The sequence below is a fragment of the Euprymna scolopes genome, chromosome 45 (assembly GCF_053919585.1).
Source record: "Euprymna scolopes isolate OS-2025 chromosome 45, ASM5391958v1, whole genome shotgun sequence".
In the NCBI taxonomy this organism is placed as follows: Eukaryota; Metazoa; Mollusca; class Cephalopoda; order Sepiida; family Sepiolidae; genus Euprymna; species Euprymna scolopes.
This window is the reverse complement of record NC_136526.1, coordinates 35,988,920-36,008,633: the sequence shown is the minus strand read 5'-3', so window position 1 is coordinate 36,008,633 and position 19,714 is coordinate 35,988,920. Positions and strand designations below refer to the sequence as shown.

At 32.6% G+C, this 19,714-nt stretch overlaps 1 protein-coding gene across 1 annotated transcript; it reads right to left on the bottom strand.

Moving 5' to 3' along the window:
* Positions 1–1,726: 1,726 nt before the first annotated feature.
* On the bottom strand, positions 1,727–18,007 carry LOC145269431 (uncharacterized). Its single transcript, XM_080125107.1, has 2 exons — positions 17,845–18,007; positions 1,727–6,260 (listed from the first exon to the last, which is right to left on the bottom strand). The coding sequence occupies exon 2, from the start codon at positions 4,825–4,827 to the stop codon at positions 4,078–4,080; it is 750 nt and encodes a 249-aa protein (XP_079981233.1). The 5' UTR covers positions 4,828–6,260; positions 17,845–18,007; the 3' UTR covers positions 1,727–4,077.
* Positions 18,008–19,714: the final 1,707 nt, after the last annotated feature.

Sequence of the window (19,714 nt, the reverse complement as noted above, 5' to 3'; positions counted from 1 at the left end):
TTACAGAGGACATTGCACTTTCAGAGCATGCAGTAGGAGCATTCAACAAGATCAAGTCTATGTTGCAGGAGACCGTCAAATTGTCCCACATTCAACCTAACCATGAACTGTGCCTTGCAGTGGACGCGTCTGCAATTGGTATTGGAGCAGTTCTACAACAAAAAATGTGATATGGATTGGAAACCCATTTCCTTCTTCTCCAGGAAATTCACAGAGACAGAAAAACGCTACAGTACATTTTCCAGAGAGCTGTTAGCTGCATTCTCCGCAATATGCCATTTCCGGCAACTCCTGAAAAAAACTTTTTAAAAAAGTGAACAATGCGAATTTTTAGGGGGTGGGCACTCTCGTATAGGTCCGCCAAAATCCACTCTCTGAGACTGACACTGCCTCCCCCCCCTCTCCAAAAGAATTGGTCATTTTTTGTTTTTATATCTCGATAACTACTTGTCTCTGCAAAATTTCAAATGTGATTTTCGTATTCAACACATTTAAAAATCTATAAAAGTCGTCATTTAAAGAAAATTGTGTTAAATAAAGTAAAAGGAGAGAACATTCAAATCAAAATTTTTTTTTTCTTGGTTTTCGAGTATGCTGAAAACGAATATCACATGTACATGATCGTTTGTTAGGCCCTGTCAGAGCGATCACGAAATTCCGTTTGGAAATTCTCTCAATGCCCTCGAAAAGGCCAAATTTTACTGAGGACTCTTTCTCAATTACATTTTCAGCAAACGATAAAAGCTTAATTGATTTCAACCTCAAAAACCTTTGCCTCCTATTGGGTCTAAGTTTTGTAACAAGTAGTCGCTAACTTCTAAGCAGAAAGCTCACCAGTAAACAGCAGAATGGCTGGAAATGCCTAAATTTTCTATTACCATTTTGTGATAACACAAGTGGTTCAAAAAAATGGACATGCCATCGAGAAGCACATTGTAAACAAATCTATTTCTCTGTGACTAACAGCCCACAAATTTTTTTAAAATTGCGACTTTGTAAGTTTTCTACTATGCTGAAGACGAAAGATAAGGAGCACCGGTTTGTTTAGACCTCGGGTGAGTTGTTTCCCTTGGGAAGAAAAAAGGACAGAGATGTTTTTGGCCTAAACGAAAATGTAAGAGGGTTTACCCGGGTGTGAACTTTGTCCCACTACGATACAAGACAACAAGATAAAGTAAGGGTTTACCCGGGTTGACATTACGACTTTTTAAGGTTTTCGACTATGCTGAATACGAAAATCACATTGAAATTTAATGTTTTACTATCTTTGCAATATGTACATACTCAATCGTCTGTTGCTTTGCATAAGTTGTCATCAAGGAGAAAACTACTAGGTTTAAGATTAATCACACTCTCGAAGAGGAGCAGATTATTATTTTTGAAACTACTTTTCTTGAATGTAATGGTTTAAATCGTACAGAAATAAGTAGTTTGTGAGATATAAAGATCTGTATTATAGAACTTCTGATGCATGTGCGCACAAGAATATCTGATATGCGTGTACTGTAAGCAAACCCACGAGAAATAAATTCATACACCGCTTGATTCAAAATATCACTGACACTTTTTTGACATTGTTTATCATAAGAATTTCATTTTTTTTCTTCACTTTCTTATATTTCATAAAACATCGCTGACTTTTTAATCATAAGAATTTCAATTTTTTTATTACAATTCTCGGTTAAATAAACTTTATTTAATAATTAAATCAATAAATACAAACATATCAAATATAATGAAATTTGTTAAGACCATGGTATTTCAAAGCTTAATACTTCTCATCAGATGAGAAAAACACGGTTATACATAAATAAAAACTGGCCTAAAAACATTACCAAAGAAATAAATACAAGTATATGCATATAGATACTTAAGTAAATAATAAAGAAGAAATATACAAAGGTATGAAAAAATATGAGCCAAAAGTTACAAAATTAATGATCTTTGACGCCAAAAGAAGATATTTTACCATATCAAATTTAAATAGTTAGACCTAACGAAAATTATACTTAGAATAAATTAAAAATTGAATGCAGCGTAAAATTTAGGAAAAACTTGTCCCTTTTTGATAGGTAGAAAAACTCTCCATTATCGACTACATATCGATTGAAAACACATTTTAAGACCGTTCTTGAAGGAGGTATTGTTTATAAAAGAGAGTGCTGTTTCTTGGAGGGAGCCTATGGTCTCTTAATTTTTTAAAAATATATTTACTTGTTTACTGTTGATTTAAAATATATAAAAACGATTTTCCAAGTGTTCATTTTCTACCTAGCTTTGTAAGTTTTTAATGGTTCAACTTCTTTTAAAACGTTTAGTTACTTTAGAACAAAAAAATGCTTGACATGAATCTCGATAATCGCTCAAAAATAAAGATTTAAAGAAAATATTGGAGTAGATATAGTTTTAAAAATAACTTTCCCCTCCAAAAGAAAATAAATGTGCATATTTTTTAAAGTAATGTCCACGATCAGTGTTCAGCAAAAAATCAAACTATCGGAATATCAGAAGTGGATATGGTTGACTGTAATGCAACTGAACAAACTATCGGAATATCAGAAGTGGATATGGTTGACTGTAATGCAACTGAACAGAACGGAGTAACAGTCAAGAGATGCAAAAACAAAATATGTTTATTAAAAAAAAATTACTTTATTTTTTAACACATCTTGTGTTATTACGAAACAAAGAAAAAAACTCCTTGCATTATTGAATAATAAAACAAATATTACATTATGTGATGTTTTTCTTTTATTTTCAAACTTATGTATTTTACTTGCTTGCTTGATAGTCAATTTTTTTACAGAGGGTCAGATGGAAATATGTACATACTCAATGGTGTGTTGCTTTGCATAAGTCGTCATCAAGGAGAAAACTACTAAGTTTAAGATTAATCACACTCTCGAAGAGGAGCAGATTATTATTTTTGAAACTACTTTTCTTGAATGTAATGGTCATTAAAACTTTTCCTCGTATGTACTCCCAGGTGGCTTTTTAAACCTGAAGATATGAATCTGGTCTTTCATACCTCTTACCACAAAATTCCTAATAAATATCTTCTTGAGATTTTAGTTTATTTTGATGTCGACTATAAAACTCTAGTATTCTGTTTAACCCACCATCATGGACATTTACTACAACTAACCCTAACCCTAACCCTTCTTTCTTCCTCTTGTCTAATATTACCTTGTAAGTAGTTGTAGGGTGTGACTTTATGTGTAGTTTAGTATTAGATTTTACTACAAATGCTTTGCCATATATAGAATAAGTGTTATGTCTTTATGGGGGGGAGGATGGCGTCTGCTTATTTCAAGCCAATGTTATTATTTATGGCACACCAGCCCTTTTGGGGTGTTTATAAAATAAAAGCAGAAACGTATATTTTTATCTATTCTTCACATTTCTATAGACTAACTTTTATTTTATGTATGTGTGTGTGGGGCTGTAATTCCCATAAACCAGCTTGCACCCAAAATACACTCACTGACCTGTCTCGCAATGCAGGCACATGCCCTGTGAATAGAAGTCCTAGGTTTAATCTACATCACCAGTAACCTTTATTGACTCCTTGGCACAAACAAGTTGCATTCAACTCAGTACCACGTTACTGACACACAACACAAGAATAAGGCAATGTATGATGCAGTTCTAACGGTTTTCTCTGCTATGTGTGTTAGTATTTGCTGTTTCAATGAATATTAAATTTTTTACTGATAGTCAAATTGAGATATTTACGCACTACATTGCATTAAAGAATAGTCGCCCTAAAGATAACAGAAATGGATAATGATGGAATACACATTCATATTCTGTGTAGAAAAGCCTGTAGTTATGATTAGTGATACAACTTCATGTGTTCACAAGTAGCTTTTAAATCCTGAATTTTTCACAAATGTCACAGTAATAAGGTTTCTGTTCAATGTATGTTTGCATATGTGTCTTAGCAGCAGAAATGTAGATCAACACCTTATGATGCGCATCACAAGGATAAGCTTTCTTGTTCTTTCTTTTTAGTTTACTTCAATTAGATTTAAGAGATCATAGGCCCCCTCCAAGAAACAGCACTCAAGGATATATCTAGTAGTGTGTTCGTATATGTTTTTTTAAATTAGAATTTGTACAAAATGACCATCCACAAATGTCACAGTAAAAAGGTTTCTCTCCAGTGTGTGTTCTCATGTGTATTGTTGCAGTAGTTCTATTTGTAGATGCTTTACCACAAACTTCACAAGAATAAGGTTTCTCTCCAGTGTGTGTCCGCATGTGTACGATAGCATTATTTTTTTGTGTAAATGTTTTATCACACACTTTACAAGAAAAAGGTTTCTCTTTAGTGTGGATTCTCATGTGTGATTTTGCATCAATTTTCCTAGCAAATGCTTTACCACAAAGTTTACATGGAAAAGGTTTCTCTCCGGTGTGTGTTCGCATGTGTACCGTAACACTAGATTGTTGTGTAAATGTTTTACCACACACTTCACATGAATACGGTTTGTCCCCAGTATGTGTTCGCATGTGTATTGCAGCATGGTATTTTTGTGTAAATGCTTTGCCACACACTTCACAAGAAAAAGGTTTCTCTTTAGTGTGTGTTCTCATGTGTGATTTTACTTCGGCCCTGGTTGCAAATGCTTTATCGCACACATCACAATGAAAAGGTTTCTCTCCAGTGTGTCTTCTCATGTGTGCTTTAGCATTAGAATTGTTGGTACATGATTTGAAACATACTCTACAAAAATAACGGTTCTTTGTTGCTTTATAACTTTTGGAAGATTCTACTTCACACACTTCGTGAACTTTACTGATTTTTCCCGTAAGAGTTGACATTTTATGTTTCAATGTGTGCTGCAGTTCAAGATTTTTTATAGGAGAAATATCTGTAAACGTTTACTACACTTTTCTCACGAACTACATTTTCCTTTTGTTCAAAAGTAAATATTTTGTGACAAGGCTCAGTTATTTATTGATATAAAATTTTCTGTTGTAATATTTTACTTCTTTATCAGGAAAATTTTTTGAAAATCGTTTATCACACCTTTTGTTGTTATTAGTCTTCAAACTAGAACTGGTTAAACATGTTTACTACACACTTGAGAAGAGTAAAGTTTTTCAACAGTGTGTACGCATGTGAACGATAAAATCAAAATAATTTGCAAATGATTTGCCAGAAGCTTCACAACAGTAAGAGTTTATCGTTGCTTAACAATTATTGGAAGATGCTTTTTCATGCTGTTATAGAAGTTAACGTTTTATGGGCCAATGTGTTTTGGAATTTCAATTTTTATATAGTAACCTAAAGTATTTGGAATGACCTTCTCAACAACTTATTTCTCTTTATTCTACAAAAATGTTGATCCAATAGAAAAAAAGCCTGGACTGGATTCTTGGAAACATTCTCCGCTCTCACACATTCAGTCCGGTTCTCGAGAACTCAACTCGTCACAACTTGATCCCGACCTCTTCACTGCCCGCCTTATATTGTCTCATTCATGCAAATTAAGACATGATCGAACCTGCTGATTTGTCTCTTTCTGTGTCCTGTCGGTCGGGTTTCGAGTTCACACATGCCATCCTTAGCAGTCCGCTTTCATGACTGCAGTTACACCAAAATTTTCCCTACACTTTCCTCTGATCTCATGATCATAAACTGGGTAGGGAAGTAGTGTCTGTCTTTATCGGATACTCCTTAGCAAAAGTGGGGCTACTCGGCTAGAAACAGCTAGCCCACGATACTCGGCTAGACACAGCTAGCCCACGATGCTCGGCTAGACACAGCTAGCCCACGATGCTCGGCTAGACACAGCTAGCCCACGATACTCGGCTAGACACAGCTAGCCCACGATACTCGGCTAGACACAGGTAGCCCACGATACTCGGCTAGACACAGCTAGCCCACGATGCTAGGCTAGACACAGCTAGCCCACGATACTCGGCTAGACACAGCTAGCCCACGATGCTCGGCTAGACACAGCTAGCCCACAATACTCGGCTAGACACAGCTAGCCCTCCATACTTTATAAACATGAATCTTTTTATCATGTTCGTTTAAATTTTGAAATAGAGATAAACACTGAATATTCTTCATGTGTGTAAGCAAGATTTAACCTGAGAACTAGTCAAAAATGCCAGAGCACACACTTCATAAAATATGGTTTTTCTCTAGTGTGAAGTGATTTAGTATTGCTTGAACATGCCTCCTCCAATATTAATTTTTTATAACAAAGAGTTCCGTTGCAAACACTTCAAAAGGATACTCTTACCTGTGAATATACAAAACAAAATTATAAAAAAATTACATGGATAATAACTGGTATGCATTAAATCATGTCAAGAACTAAAATCTGGTATTGTTTGGTGCTTATTAAACAGCTTTGTTATTTGCTCACTAGACAAATAACATTTAAAACAACTCATGTTCAATGTTGTTACTCCAAAATGTGCAACACCATAACCAAAACTTCACCCAAAGATTCCATATATACATAGTATTTTGTTGGTCGCTTTTAGTTCACCTTATGCTGTCAGTAATTAGATACAGTCAAAATTTGTTATCATGCAAACACGTTACTGTGCAACCTTATTTTCATGCAACACTTATTAGGGAACCTTGTTATTACTAGACATATGAAACTTGCATATCATTCCAAAATTATAAGCTTTGTCAAAGCATATTTTTGATTAAATATATTTCTTATTTTCTGGAATTTCTGCAGGTCATTCTAGTTAAAACCCAACTACTTCAATTATGCAAACAATTATAATTAAGAATATTGTAATTTGCATTTGTGTTTGTAGTCTAATAAACTATCAATTTCGCCCTTTCATGAATAACATATACATATATGATTCCATTAGGATTTTCTCTTTTTTATGTCAGATTTTAACCTTAGCACAAACTTGACATTCTTGCCAGCATGTGGATCATTTACAAAATGATCGTGGTGAGGTTGAAAATTGATCATATAAATTTGTATAAAAGAGTTTGGTGCAGACTCTGTACGTTATTTTTCATCGATTAATATAAGCGTATTAAATAAAAGGGAATAAACATTTGGAAGGCTTTCTATGTTGATTCTGTTTTCTTTAATTTTGTTTTATTTTGTTTGTGTCTTCTTTAATTTTGTTTTATATACTTATGAGCACATCCCATGACAATTGCAAATGTGAGGGACACAAACACAGGAAAAGATGAAGATCACAAAAACAACATTAGTGTCGGCGGTTGTGAGTGGAAGCACATGGTTAGCACACAAACAAAATGTAATATGATCAAAAATGGAAGAAAGGAAAATGAACAGATGAGAAAGACAAATAACTGTTACATTTAGAATTATCTATCGTGACTGCTAAATATTCTCATAACTTTATACTGGCATGGTGCATTTATTTTTTTCTTCTCTACCGCTTGTCCTCTTAAGATATGGACTAATAGGGTCAAGCACGTAAGATGTCTCTCTTCTATATATATAAAAGCCAAACGTCTGTGTGTATGTATGTTTGTTTGTAACGCTAAAACTTTTGAAAGACGGAACCAAACTTGACAAATTTGGTATCATATCGAAGCCCCATCACCCGGATGACAAATATCGAAATTTCACATCAAACGGACCACTAGAAGTTGGTCAACTGATCAGTTATCTTCGAGGGGGGCCCCCAAAAAACCTGTCATTATCTATATATATAAAAGAAGACAAATGTTTGTTTGTAACGCTAAAACTTGAGATGAAAGATTCCTCTCCCCTAAGAATAAAACATATGTTCAATATCTGCTTTTGTTTTTTCATTGTTTATACGGTCCCGAGCAACGCCGGGTAGCCCTGCTAGTTTATTCTATGTCATCAAGGGGATGTGTTCATTCATTTTATTGCTCCCAATAATACAAGATCTCACTAGGGTAAAATCCAAGTTACGACTTAACTGTTCAATGCACTGCAAGCTACAGACAGGGAGATTATAGAGATCTGTGAACTAGATGCATCTACATTGAGAAGCTTTTTGAACATTTTGGATGCTCTTCTCAGCGACAGAATTGATGTTAGGGGTTTGCGAATTACCTGACTTTATCAGGGCATTGCAGCTGCACATTAACCTATCATTTTTTGAAAATATTACAAACCGATGCCTGTTTTTATGACGACATACGGATCTTTAGAATACTATCCTGCAATGTCTGGTATAAGGGATGCAACAGTGTGTGACAAAAATTAGGTATCTGTTACTCTTGATGACATCAGCAATGAACCTATGTCTGAGTGCACAACTATGAGTAAGAAGACTTGTCAAGGAAGCGCACTGGTAACCAGCAGATACAATTTCGTTCACAGATGCAGCCAAGTTAAAAGCATAAGAGTATCGGAAGTATTGTCCCATATTAATGTGCATTGTTATCAAAAGAGCATATTATGGGACAATGACTGCATGTCATTGCAGGAGATTTCCATTCTGGCGAACAACTACATCGCTATCTTAGGCCAATGAGCCAGTCTGGAGACATGGCCATATGTTCTTAATGTTGGTAAGTTTGTTCAGAGGGTGTGTTCCCTGCATCAGGTGTACCCCTGTTATTCAGAGATCTGTGCATTCGTTTTGAATACCTTTTCATGCAGGACAATTAGGAAACTGTCCTTGCTGGTTGCATATATCAGACTTCCAACACTATATTTACAAATGCCTCAGTTACATGGCACAATAGGGCAGGTCGATTTTGGAACCCCGGTGAGGCAATGGTGATGATAGTTGGGTTTTGACATAGAAAAGATCTACACGAAATATTTTTCTCAAAATCGTTATCTTTGCTTGAGGAAATGACTTTAAAAGTTGAAAGATTGAAGTGATTAAAAGTTTTTCGGTGAATTGTCAAGAACGTCTCGTCATCAAAACAATCCATACTGTTAAGAAAATAGAATCATTATTTAGAATAATTTTTAAACTACATTTTTAAATAAAATGTGTGAGGGTAATGAATTGATAAAATAAATATGTGTAAAGAAAAAATTATGTTTTTTAAATAATAACGACCAAAGTTCGCTTTTTCATTTCAGGAACTTTTTTTGCGGGGGGGGGGGGGGGGGCAGTTTAGATTTCATCGTCGCAAAACACGCTCGTTATTGATATTGAAAATTAATGTTTGTTTATTATTTAATTTGAAAACATTACGATTTAGGCTTAATTATTTCAAAAGGAAAAACGAAAAAGACTTGTTTAACATATATATATTATTATATTGCAAATGTCTGCAGTGAATTTAAACATATTTGTTTTATCTTTTTTTGTTTTTCTATTAGGTTGACACAAAAACAATGTCATTTTTTGACGTCAAAAGCATTATTGTTGCACCAACCTAATATTTCACGTCAAATTCTATTTGAAATTTTTATTAAAATATGGTGATACTCCAGTTTTATATTAAAACAACAACAAAAATATAGTCCATACAATTTTATTCTATACATTCTTTACGAAACATAACCACATAAATTTTCAAGTTTTTCTACTTAATAAAAAAATACTTTGCAGAAAATTAGTGTCAAATTTTAATTTCTTTTATTTTTAAGGGGTAATTATTTTTAAGCAGTGTTTTTCTTCTAAAATTATAGTTTTAAAATCAGATAATCCACAAAGATTAATACAAGTAAATAAGGAAACTCCTTTAAAGGTTTTTCGTTATGTGTGCATCTATGTTATTGTGCTAAAATAACTGTTATTTAGAAAGCCATTCTTAATATGGGAAGGAGGTTGTATTGTACTTTCACCTAAAAATTTAATAAACAAATATTTCATAAAAATTAAATTTAACTTGAAAATATTATTAAAAATAGCATAGTAACATAGATAACAAGCACTGGTTTTTCAAACTCTAAACACTAAACACTCGTTTAAAATGGCACAGCTACAGCAAGAATGAATCTCTTTATGGATAAATTCATGTTATCGAAGGTGGAGCTAAAATCTGCTAAAAATATCTAAACTAAACACTACTATGCCTCTGATTTAGTTTGGTCCTCTCTCTTCAATACATCTAATTCAACTCTACAAAGTTTTTCACTATTTCTTATAACTAGCACTTATTTTTTTACATATGAAAATGGAAGATAGCCTAATACAGTTTCCTTCAGTTATAATCCATTTATTTATTTTACTTTTCAGATTAGAATGTCAGTAAAAGCACGACGTTCAGTTTTAACCAGTGGTTCACAAAATTTTCTGGTCCACCTTGTCGTTTGGATGAAACAGCACCCCCAACTTCACGACAAGTCATCCAGTTTAGTTATTTCCTCGAAAACAGTTAACCCCACTTAAAAAATAGTGAGATTTCTAAGTTAATTGCCAAGGAAATAATTAGTATTTGGCAAGCAGTCAACCCACAATTGCCCGTGTTAAGGAAATGTTACATAGGACAGAAGGTCAATATATTTTGCTATAAGAGGGCCAAACAAATCCACAGGGAATCTCTTGCAGTAATCAGTGAAAAGAATGATGGAACAGCTAGACAGACGTTTTGATATATTTTCTTGTAGCTGTAAACTTTCTGTCTTGAGATGTGATGACTTTGCAGTAAAGTACAAGACAGAAAATTGTCAAAAAAGCACATAATCTGCACTTGTCCTTCTAACAAGGAGGTAAAATTAATTCAATAGATTCACCTGCAATTATGTTCCTTTTTTTTGTGGAAAATAAAATAATATATTGGTGTTTATTATGTAATCTGGCTCTATTATAAAACATGCAAATTTTCCAATTTTCAGGTTCCACTAGAAGAACTGCCATTTACAGCAATTTTTTAATTAATTGATGGAACAACAAAAAGCCTAACAACATTTATTGGTCCTTTGGGGAAACTTTGTATCAATAATTATCAAGATTTGCCTCAAGTAAAATTCTAAAAAATTAGTGTCCCTCCCGATCATCATTATCTGACAGCAGAAGAAACAAATAATTTAAGTGTAAAGACCAGAGGTTACTTTTTGAGTATGCTGTTGGCATTTCTTGTTGAGAAGTTAACTTAGAAAATTGGATTCTTGAATCAAGGAAGATGGCTAACATAAGCCACAAGATAAATGTGTTTATGGACTAGAGTTGTCTATCTTCAAACACTATGATAAATTAAACATTTTGGTCAAATTTATTATCCAAGTGTATGCAGTTAGTTAGTTTGAGATCAAAACTGATAATAGTTTTTTAACCAATAGCAGTATATTTTAATATGATTGCAGAGAACAAAATAGTTAACTGAAATCCAAATTACTGTTTTAAACAAAATATAGTGCTTTTGTACTACTTCTGGAAAATATAATATCGATGATAAACTCAGATGAATTCGATGTGAGAGAAGAGTGCATTCAAACGATTTTACCCATAAGGTAAATAAATATTTATCCATTAAATTTTATTATTTTTCTTAATTTACACAAACAATAGTTAGTTTTATTCATATTACATTGCAAAATATAAAAAATAAGTGTTTTCAAATAATTTTTTTGTGTTGTTTTTTCCATAAATAGTGAACAACACACAAAAAAATTAAAACATTACTGCTATCAATTTTTCAGCCACACACTGGTCAAATTAGATTGATTTTTCTCAAAAAGTTGCATATGAACAGGAAGCAAGACATAGACACATTATTACAAAGTCATCATGCCAGCAAATTAGACCTTCATTTTCCTTGAAAGGAAAGTATACAGAACAATTTAGTTCTATTGTAACAGTTTATATTATTGCATTTAATAAAAAATTAAAATACATGGTTCTGTAACTTGTATCAAGTTGTTATATTGTGTAATATATCTCCACATATCTTTTTGAATTGTGAAATTTAAAAGACTTAGTTGCTAATTAACTTTTTTACAATTTTTGTTTAATCAATGCAGTAAAAGTTGAGATATTTTGCTAGGTGTGATTCATAATTAAAATTATAATTCATGTATATACTTTTCTTTCAATGTATTTCATATAAATATATCAATTTTAATTGAATATTTTATAAAAAATAGTGAAATTTCAAAGTCAGTGTTGTGAAAAATGCTATGAAAATGAAGGATTTTTCACCATTTTTCTACAAGATTTTAAAAATTAAATGCTCAATTTTCTGTTCAAGATGGGAATCTAATTTTTGGTATATGTTCTTATCACATCAAATCCCTGCTATCATCACCAGTGCCATGTTGATTTTCTGAAAAAAAAGTTGCAAATCGACCTGCCCTAATGGCACAACTGGTTGGCAGACCAGAATATGTGATATCATGAGCAGTGATAAAGAATTTTCAGGAGTTGTTTACTGCAGATCACTTAATACTATAAAAGGTTAAGTAAAGGAAAACAGTTTAGAACAACATGCTTTGAGATGCGAGATTCTCCAATTAACGATCATAGGCCCTCACTGTCTTAGGAGGCTAAGTGTAGTGATTACGTTGGGTCGATCTAACAAGGATACTTCAGAGTACATTTACTAAAAAATGGACGTTTGCTTCTGGCATGCTATACGGAAACCTCAGCATACCAGTCCCTTGATAGCTGTCTTAGATCATGGCAAGTCATTACAAACCTGGTGAAGACGCATATTCCTCTGAAAAACAGTTACAATACTACAATATTTCATGAACTTCTTTGCCATGAGAAATGCAGAGAAAGCGTTAATGAGTTCAGTTTTAATAATTCATCACTACTATTTTCTTCAGAGTGAATTTAATATTCAACATGTAAGGCGGCTGAGACATCAAACGGTGAGCAACACTACAAAATCAGTGACAAGGCAGTTGCTGAATATGAAGAAAAGGCTACTGTTGCTGGAATGAATGTGGATACTACCTGATCAAAATGTTGTGATCTCTGTATCTGTTGTGGTTAACTGGTGGTATTTGCAAACCGCTCTCTATCACTTATACTCCTTGTAATTATATACTGTGACGCTTATACTCCTTGTAATTATATACTGTGACGCTTATACTCCTTGTAATTATATACTGTGACGCTTATACTCCTTGTAATTATATACTGTGACGCTTATACTCCTTGTAATTATATACTGTGACGTTTATACTCCTTGTAATTATATACTGTGACGCTTATACTCCTTGTAATTATATACTGTGACGCAGCTTTGTCTGATACTGTTGTGATACAATCGCTTAACTATAGCAAAATAGACCAAGGATTTTCATGCTGAAGTAAAAATTAACAGAAAATCACCCCTATCTGGTTGAAGATTGAACCTAGGAGGCTATTCTAAATCCAAAGGGGTATAACTTTAAAGTGTTTTTATTTAATTTTATACACAGTGTTGGTCAGTTAGAAGTTCTCACATATCATCGTTTTTGGTTTTGCCGAATCCTAAAGCCAGGGGCAGATGGAATTATTATTGTTAAAACCACTCATACTGACAGGTTGATGTTAAAGGCTCATGACAAGAATGACGCCAAGCTGAACAATGTTATGTTTCCGTGAGAATCGGGGAATTTCACAGCAAAAGTGAATGCATCTGTCTGATTGTTTGAGGTCCGAAGATGAGGTGGAATTCTCTGATTGGTTTTTGATTAGATAGATTTCTCCTAAACCATTCCACTTTCCTTAGTATAAAGGAGGTGACTCAGTTAAAAATCCTGAGAACAAAAGAATGAGCGAATGAGTCAGAGGCTCGAAGCATTTAATTGTGCTCCCCCCCTGAGAGATACTTAGCATGTCAGAATATTCCGGTCGACTAAATAATTCCTGTCAAAATTGAATCGTTGACCCCATGCTCTCCCGCCATTATGCAAATATATAATTCCCGGCCGCTATAAGGGCAAGATACTGGGAAGCGGTCAGGCAGTGTCCTGCAGATTGTGTGTGGGTGGTTTTGGCGGTTGGATTGTTCTTTGTGACGAACCATGAATCTGCGAGAAGCGAGTTTTCTTTTGCCTTTTTTCTGTCTCCTTCTTTCTCTACGGTCATTACAGCCGAGAAACCCCTCTCTTCTAGAGGTGGACAGTGCAGGACAAAACTGGCTATTTTCTATCTTTGTTCCTGATTTTTGCTTACTATATTTTGCTACAGCATTGTAATTTTTGTTTGGAAAGTTTGAAAGGGAAATCTATTTCACAGCAACAGAGCTGAACTAACAACCTAAAAGTTGAACACTCTTTTTACCATAGAGGCGCCACGAGACAACATAGAAGTCCATCCACTTCTTTTATATACAGCAGAGACGTGCTGCTGAACAAAAGGAAAATTAATCTAATTATTTGTACAGCAGAGGTGCGCCATTAGACACTAGACCCTGGCAAAATTTAATGTGGAATTTCTCAAGTTCTGAACTTTGAGTCTTATCTATTTTATAAAAGTAATTTTGTGTGTGTGTGAGTTCCTTTGTTATATTATAGGTTCCCAAACGGTTGAGTGTATCTTTTGCAAATTTCACACAAAGGTACTTTATATGTCTGGCAGTGTTCTTAGATATGTTTTGTACAAAATTCGTCTGATAAGTATCTAAACATCGAAAAAATCCTAAAAATTGTCTTTCTTTCTTATAGATGAAAACAAATTTTTACAGGGAATTATTTTTAGTTGCACCGGCAAGTGAGATAATAAAATCTCAACAACTATTTTTTCTTAGGAAAAAAACAGATTTGTTGACATCTGGAAAAACAGCTCAGTGGTAGATCATTCAACTACAGATTGAATGATCCTGTGTTCAAATCTAAGTGTACCTCACCATTTTATTTTTTCTTATTAATGAGTTCAATTTACGATAAAAGAAGAGTTACCATTTAAAATCACCGCAAATCATTTCTTTGTTTGCATATTTTAAAACTACTCATAAAGTAGAAGTGAGTTTCAAAGGCATTCATCGTCAGCTGACATGATACTGTAAACAAACACAAACGGAATTTGATGAACTGCATATATTATAAGTATTGTTAGTATTAGCATGTTATTATTAGTATGATTATTATTGAAGTAATAATATTAGTATTGCTAGTATTAGCATGTTATTGTTAGTAAATTTATTAGCATTTCGTTATTAGTATCATTAGTATTGAAGTGATATTATTTGTATTGTTAGTATTATCATGATATTATTAGCATTATTAGCAAGTTATCATTAGTATTATTAATATAGAAGTAATATTATTACTATTATCATGTTAGCATTAGTATAAATAGTATTGAAGTCATATTATTCGTATTATTACTATTATCATGTTATTTTTTATATATTTCTTCTTTTTGTTTTGCAAATTAGTCCACCAGGCAAATTATTCCTCAAAATATATAATATTCAATAGAGGATTAATTCTATAAGACATACACAATCTGCATAAATTAAAATATCATGTTTAAGCATATTACTTGGCCCAGCAACGTTAGGCGTCTAGCTACTCACTAATGTAACACAAAACTGTGAATAAAATATAAAAATCTCTTAATTTCTCAGTTAAAAGTGGGTTGTTTATTTTCTTTATGGATTATACTTCCAAAATAAACTATTAAAGTTGTTTTAAAAGTAATCAAAATTTTTTTTTTTTTTAAATACAGTAATGAATTTTACGAACTCAATATTTTTCAATTTTTAAACTTTAAAAATCTATCAAAATTTTTCTATTGATTCTATTTTTACGATATTTTCAGGGTCAATGTGAAATTTCATGCTCTTTCCAATAAACCGAATATAATATTTTACACAAACGTTTTTTTTTAAATTCACGCACCCCCTTTTCAAGTTTCTATTAAAAAGTAAATAATTAATTTACTCACCAAAAAGTAAATAATTAGTTTATTCACAAATTGAAGAGAAAAGGTCAATAAACATTATATTCAAATTTAAAACAAAAAAAACAGTGTTTTTTTTAAGAAATTTAGCTGTAAAGTTTGAAGTTTAAAACCTGTTTTCTTAACCACGTTATTTTTCTTTTGTTTTTTTGTTTTTTTATGGAACCTTGGTCCTTGCTCTTTAATTGAAAAAAAATTAGGGCTTGAATTACATTATATTTTTCGAGTAGTTATAAGCTTGGAAGACTGGGGGTCGAATAATTCACGCCTCCCATTTTGAAATGTCTATTAAAAAGTAAATAATTAATTTACTCACCAAAGTGTTATATATCACAAATTGAAGAGAAAAGGTGAATGAATAATATATTAAAATTTAAAACAAAAAAGTAGTGTTTTTTAGAAATTCACCTGTAAAGTTCGAAGTTTAAAACCTTTTTTTAAAAAAAACACGTTTTTTTTTTTGTTTTTTTAAAATGAAACCTTGGTCCTTACTCCTTTAATTGAAAAAAAATTAGGGCTTGAATTACATTTTTCTGGGAGTTATAAGCTTGGAAAGATGGGGTGGAATTATTCACTATTTTCACGAAATTTCTGACACACCTAGAGATTGCCTCATCTTCTGGACCAAATGGAGGATAGGCCCTCAATGCTGTTCCAATCATGATGCTTTATATGAGTGTCAGTGTTTAGCATGAGGTGATCCAAGGCCACTGGAAAAATGGTGGGATCCTTCTATGGATCCAGTAAATATCTCACTGCTGATGCAATTCTCTATGTAAGAGTCAGGTACGTCCAACGATGGAGTATGGTTGCCACATCTGAGTAAGAGATGCTAGAAAGGACGTTTGCCTGCTTGCCTTTGAGCTTCGCCCTTCGGCAATTTTTTTCCAATAATAAAACTAACTATACTTGAAAAAAAAAACTAAGTATATTTGAAAAAATATATTAACAAAAAATTTATAAACGTTTTTATCAATTATTTTTTTATCGCATATCTTTATGCAATTTTAGAATAAAAAATAATTGATAAAAAAGTTTACATATATTTATATATTTTTATTATAAGCCGATGAAAAAAAATAAATATAAAATATAATTGAAAATTGTATCGATTCTGTGCTTCCATACCTAAATTGAGAAACGTGTGTGCCAACTTCCAGTGTGTTTAAAAAAAAGTTTTAAAAAGTGTCTCCTTTTATGGACCATTACCGAAAAATGTGTGTGTGTGTGTGTGTGTTATCTTTCTTTTAGAGCTGATAAACTATTAATTGAAAATAAATATGAACAGATTAAAAAAAAGAAAGAGAAAAATTTGGAGAATTAAAATCTGGAATTTGGAAATGTCCGGCTGTATTACACTTCTGGTTTACCAGACATTCAAAGAAAAAAAAAAACGTGTGGTTTAGTAGCATAGACAAGTTATAACATAAGAATACTAATGGCTTTGTTCATCCCTACTCTGGAATTCATTCAAATATGTTTTTAATTTTAACTCTGTAAAAAATGTTTAAACTCCAATTAAACCTACTTTTTTATATAATAGAAGACAATATTTAGATTATAAAATAAAATATTCAAATTAAAAAAAAATTATATTTTAGGTTTGTATGACTATACACATAAATTCGAACAAGTTGTCAAAAAACAAATATATAAGAAATAAATGTTATCAAAAGCAAAAACAAACAAAAAAAATACAAAATACTGTTAAAAACCTACCGAATGTCAGCCTATATAAAGGTAACATATATTGAGTGAGTTTCTAGCAGTATTTTGTATATTTTTTTAAATTTTTAACTCATTTTCCCAAACTTACCGTGTTCAGCAGAGAGTCCGGCGCCATTTAAAATGTTCCAATACATCGGTAAATACTCTATGTTTTTCGAGCTGAATAAAGATTTTACATTAAATAAAAACGCACAAAAAATATCCAGTTATGTAGAAAAGTAACTTATCTTACCTTTGATAACATTTATTTATTATATATTTGTTTTTTGACAACTTTTTCGAATCTATGTGTATAGTAATACAAACTCGATAATTTGTGATCAATTCTTTTCACATTACAAATAATATCGAAGTCATAAGAGTACTTACTTTTTTGCCCATTTTTCTTCTTTCCAATGGTGTATTTGATTTAAAGAAGGAAATTAGTTTTTTCGATGTTAAATAAACAATAAATACATTTCTGGTTAACCATGTTTCTTTCAAACAAGTCAAATACGAAGAAATTTAAAATGGCTTCTCTAAATAAAAAATGCAAAAGTAATTTTCCGTACAAAATTACCTCCCTTGATTGCCGCTCTTCTATTTTTGTCCACTATAGGTTGGCCTTTTTAAGGCCAAATTTCGCGAATTTGGCCTTTTTAAAGCAGTTTGGCCTTTAAAATTTCTGTTTGGCTTTTTTTTTTTTTTTTTTTTTTTTTTCAAATTTGGCCTGTTTCAGATCCATTTTATATAAATATTTATTTAATAGTAAGTATTTAAAAAAAAAAATGAAGTTATAATTAAGTAATTTACAAAGCACTTTGGATGTCAAAACTTGTAGATATTTTTTTTATATTTTGGCTTTTTTTCCCCTCTCCATCATGGATTTGCATGAGAGAAACAGCCACCAGAATCAACATCTGTTAACATTTGTCATATCAGGAAAAAAAACAAAACTCTTTTTCTAAAGACTAAAGGGCCGCACTGAGGGAATCTCACATCTTAACGTTTAAATTTGTTTTCACACCTACTTACTAAACGTTTATATGGAACCTTTCAGACAGGTCACAGTTGAGCATAAAACCGTTCTGGGGACGTTTTTTTAGTACTGGTGCCTTGGCCTTGTCCAGTCAGGTCATTCGGTCACTGAGTATATCTCCTCTGAAATAATTAATGTTTGTATTTTTCGTTTGGAATTCTTTAAACCTAGTGCTTTGAAATTAATTGAATCAATTTTATTTTCGATTTGTGGAAATTTGAAAACTTATAACTGTTAAATTATCTCTCAAATTTGTATTTAAATTTGTATTTAAATTTGTATTTAAATTTGTATTTAAAAAGAAATGTTTAAAAATAATCTGTACGAGCCTTTATCAAGTCTCACACAAAAACACATTCACATTTCAAGCTGTCATATACATACGCGCACACGTCCACACATGTACACATATTCACGTTCGCGTACATACACTCACATTCACGTGTATATACACACACGCTTACGTATACACATGTACTCACACACGCGCACACGAACGCACACATGGACGACGTCACTTCCGCTTTCTAAGGAAATACACATGCGCAAAAGACACTCCGGAAACGAGTATAAAACAAGGAGACAAGCTGTTTCTAATCCTTTTTTAGGACTAGCTCTCGGCTAGAGAGGTTGGGCTAACCAACCGCCTCCCCTTCGGGAGGCACACGCTCGCGCGCGTCAACACCCCTGCGACTATGTATGGGGCACGAGCTAACGGACTGTATACACCGTCTCACTCTTTCTCTCTCCATCTACTACTGGTCCCTAAGAACACGTTCGCGTAGCTGACTACTAAGTGATGTCAACTCTCATATCCCCCCTTTTGTCTACATGCTGGACTATCATTCTCAATTTTCACTATAACACTTATTTCTCTCCCCACGCGCGAACAAACGATAGTGACCCGAACTTGAGATGAAAACACATTTCCTTTTCTTGCTACAACACCAGTCCTGCAAGGAACATTGGTTACATACGCGCGGACATGTTATAACTAAAACGTTCATTTCTTTCAACAGCAAATAAACGACGTTTATCTTATCCATTAATTGAGTCTTTGTTTCCTTCAATTCCCATTCGTTTCATTATTTTCTTGTGGCGAGCTAGGGTATTATACATTGGTCCGTTACAAATCTTATACTTTTTCGTGAGTAAGTCCCAAAAGTTTCATTAAAAATCAATAATTATAGATTTTCTATCTTGACATAATAGACATATTTT

Excerpts from the sequence above, each read along its gene's own strand:
- LOC145269431 (XM_080125107.1), bottom strand. The coding sequence starts at position 4,827 with ATGTCAACTCTTACGGGAAAAATCAGTAAAGTTCACGAAGTGTGTGAA.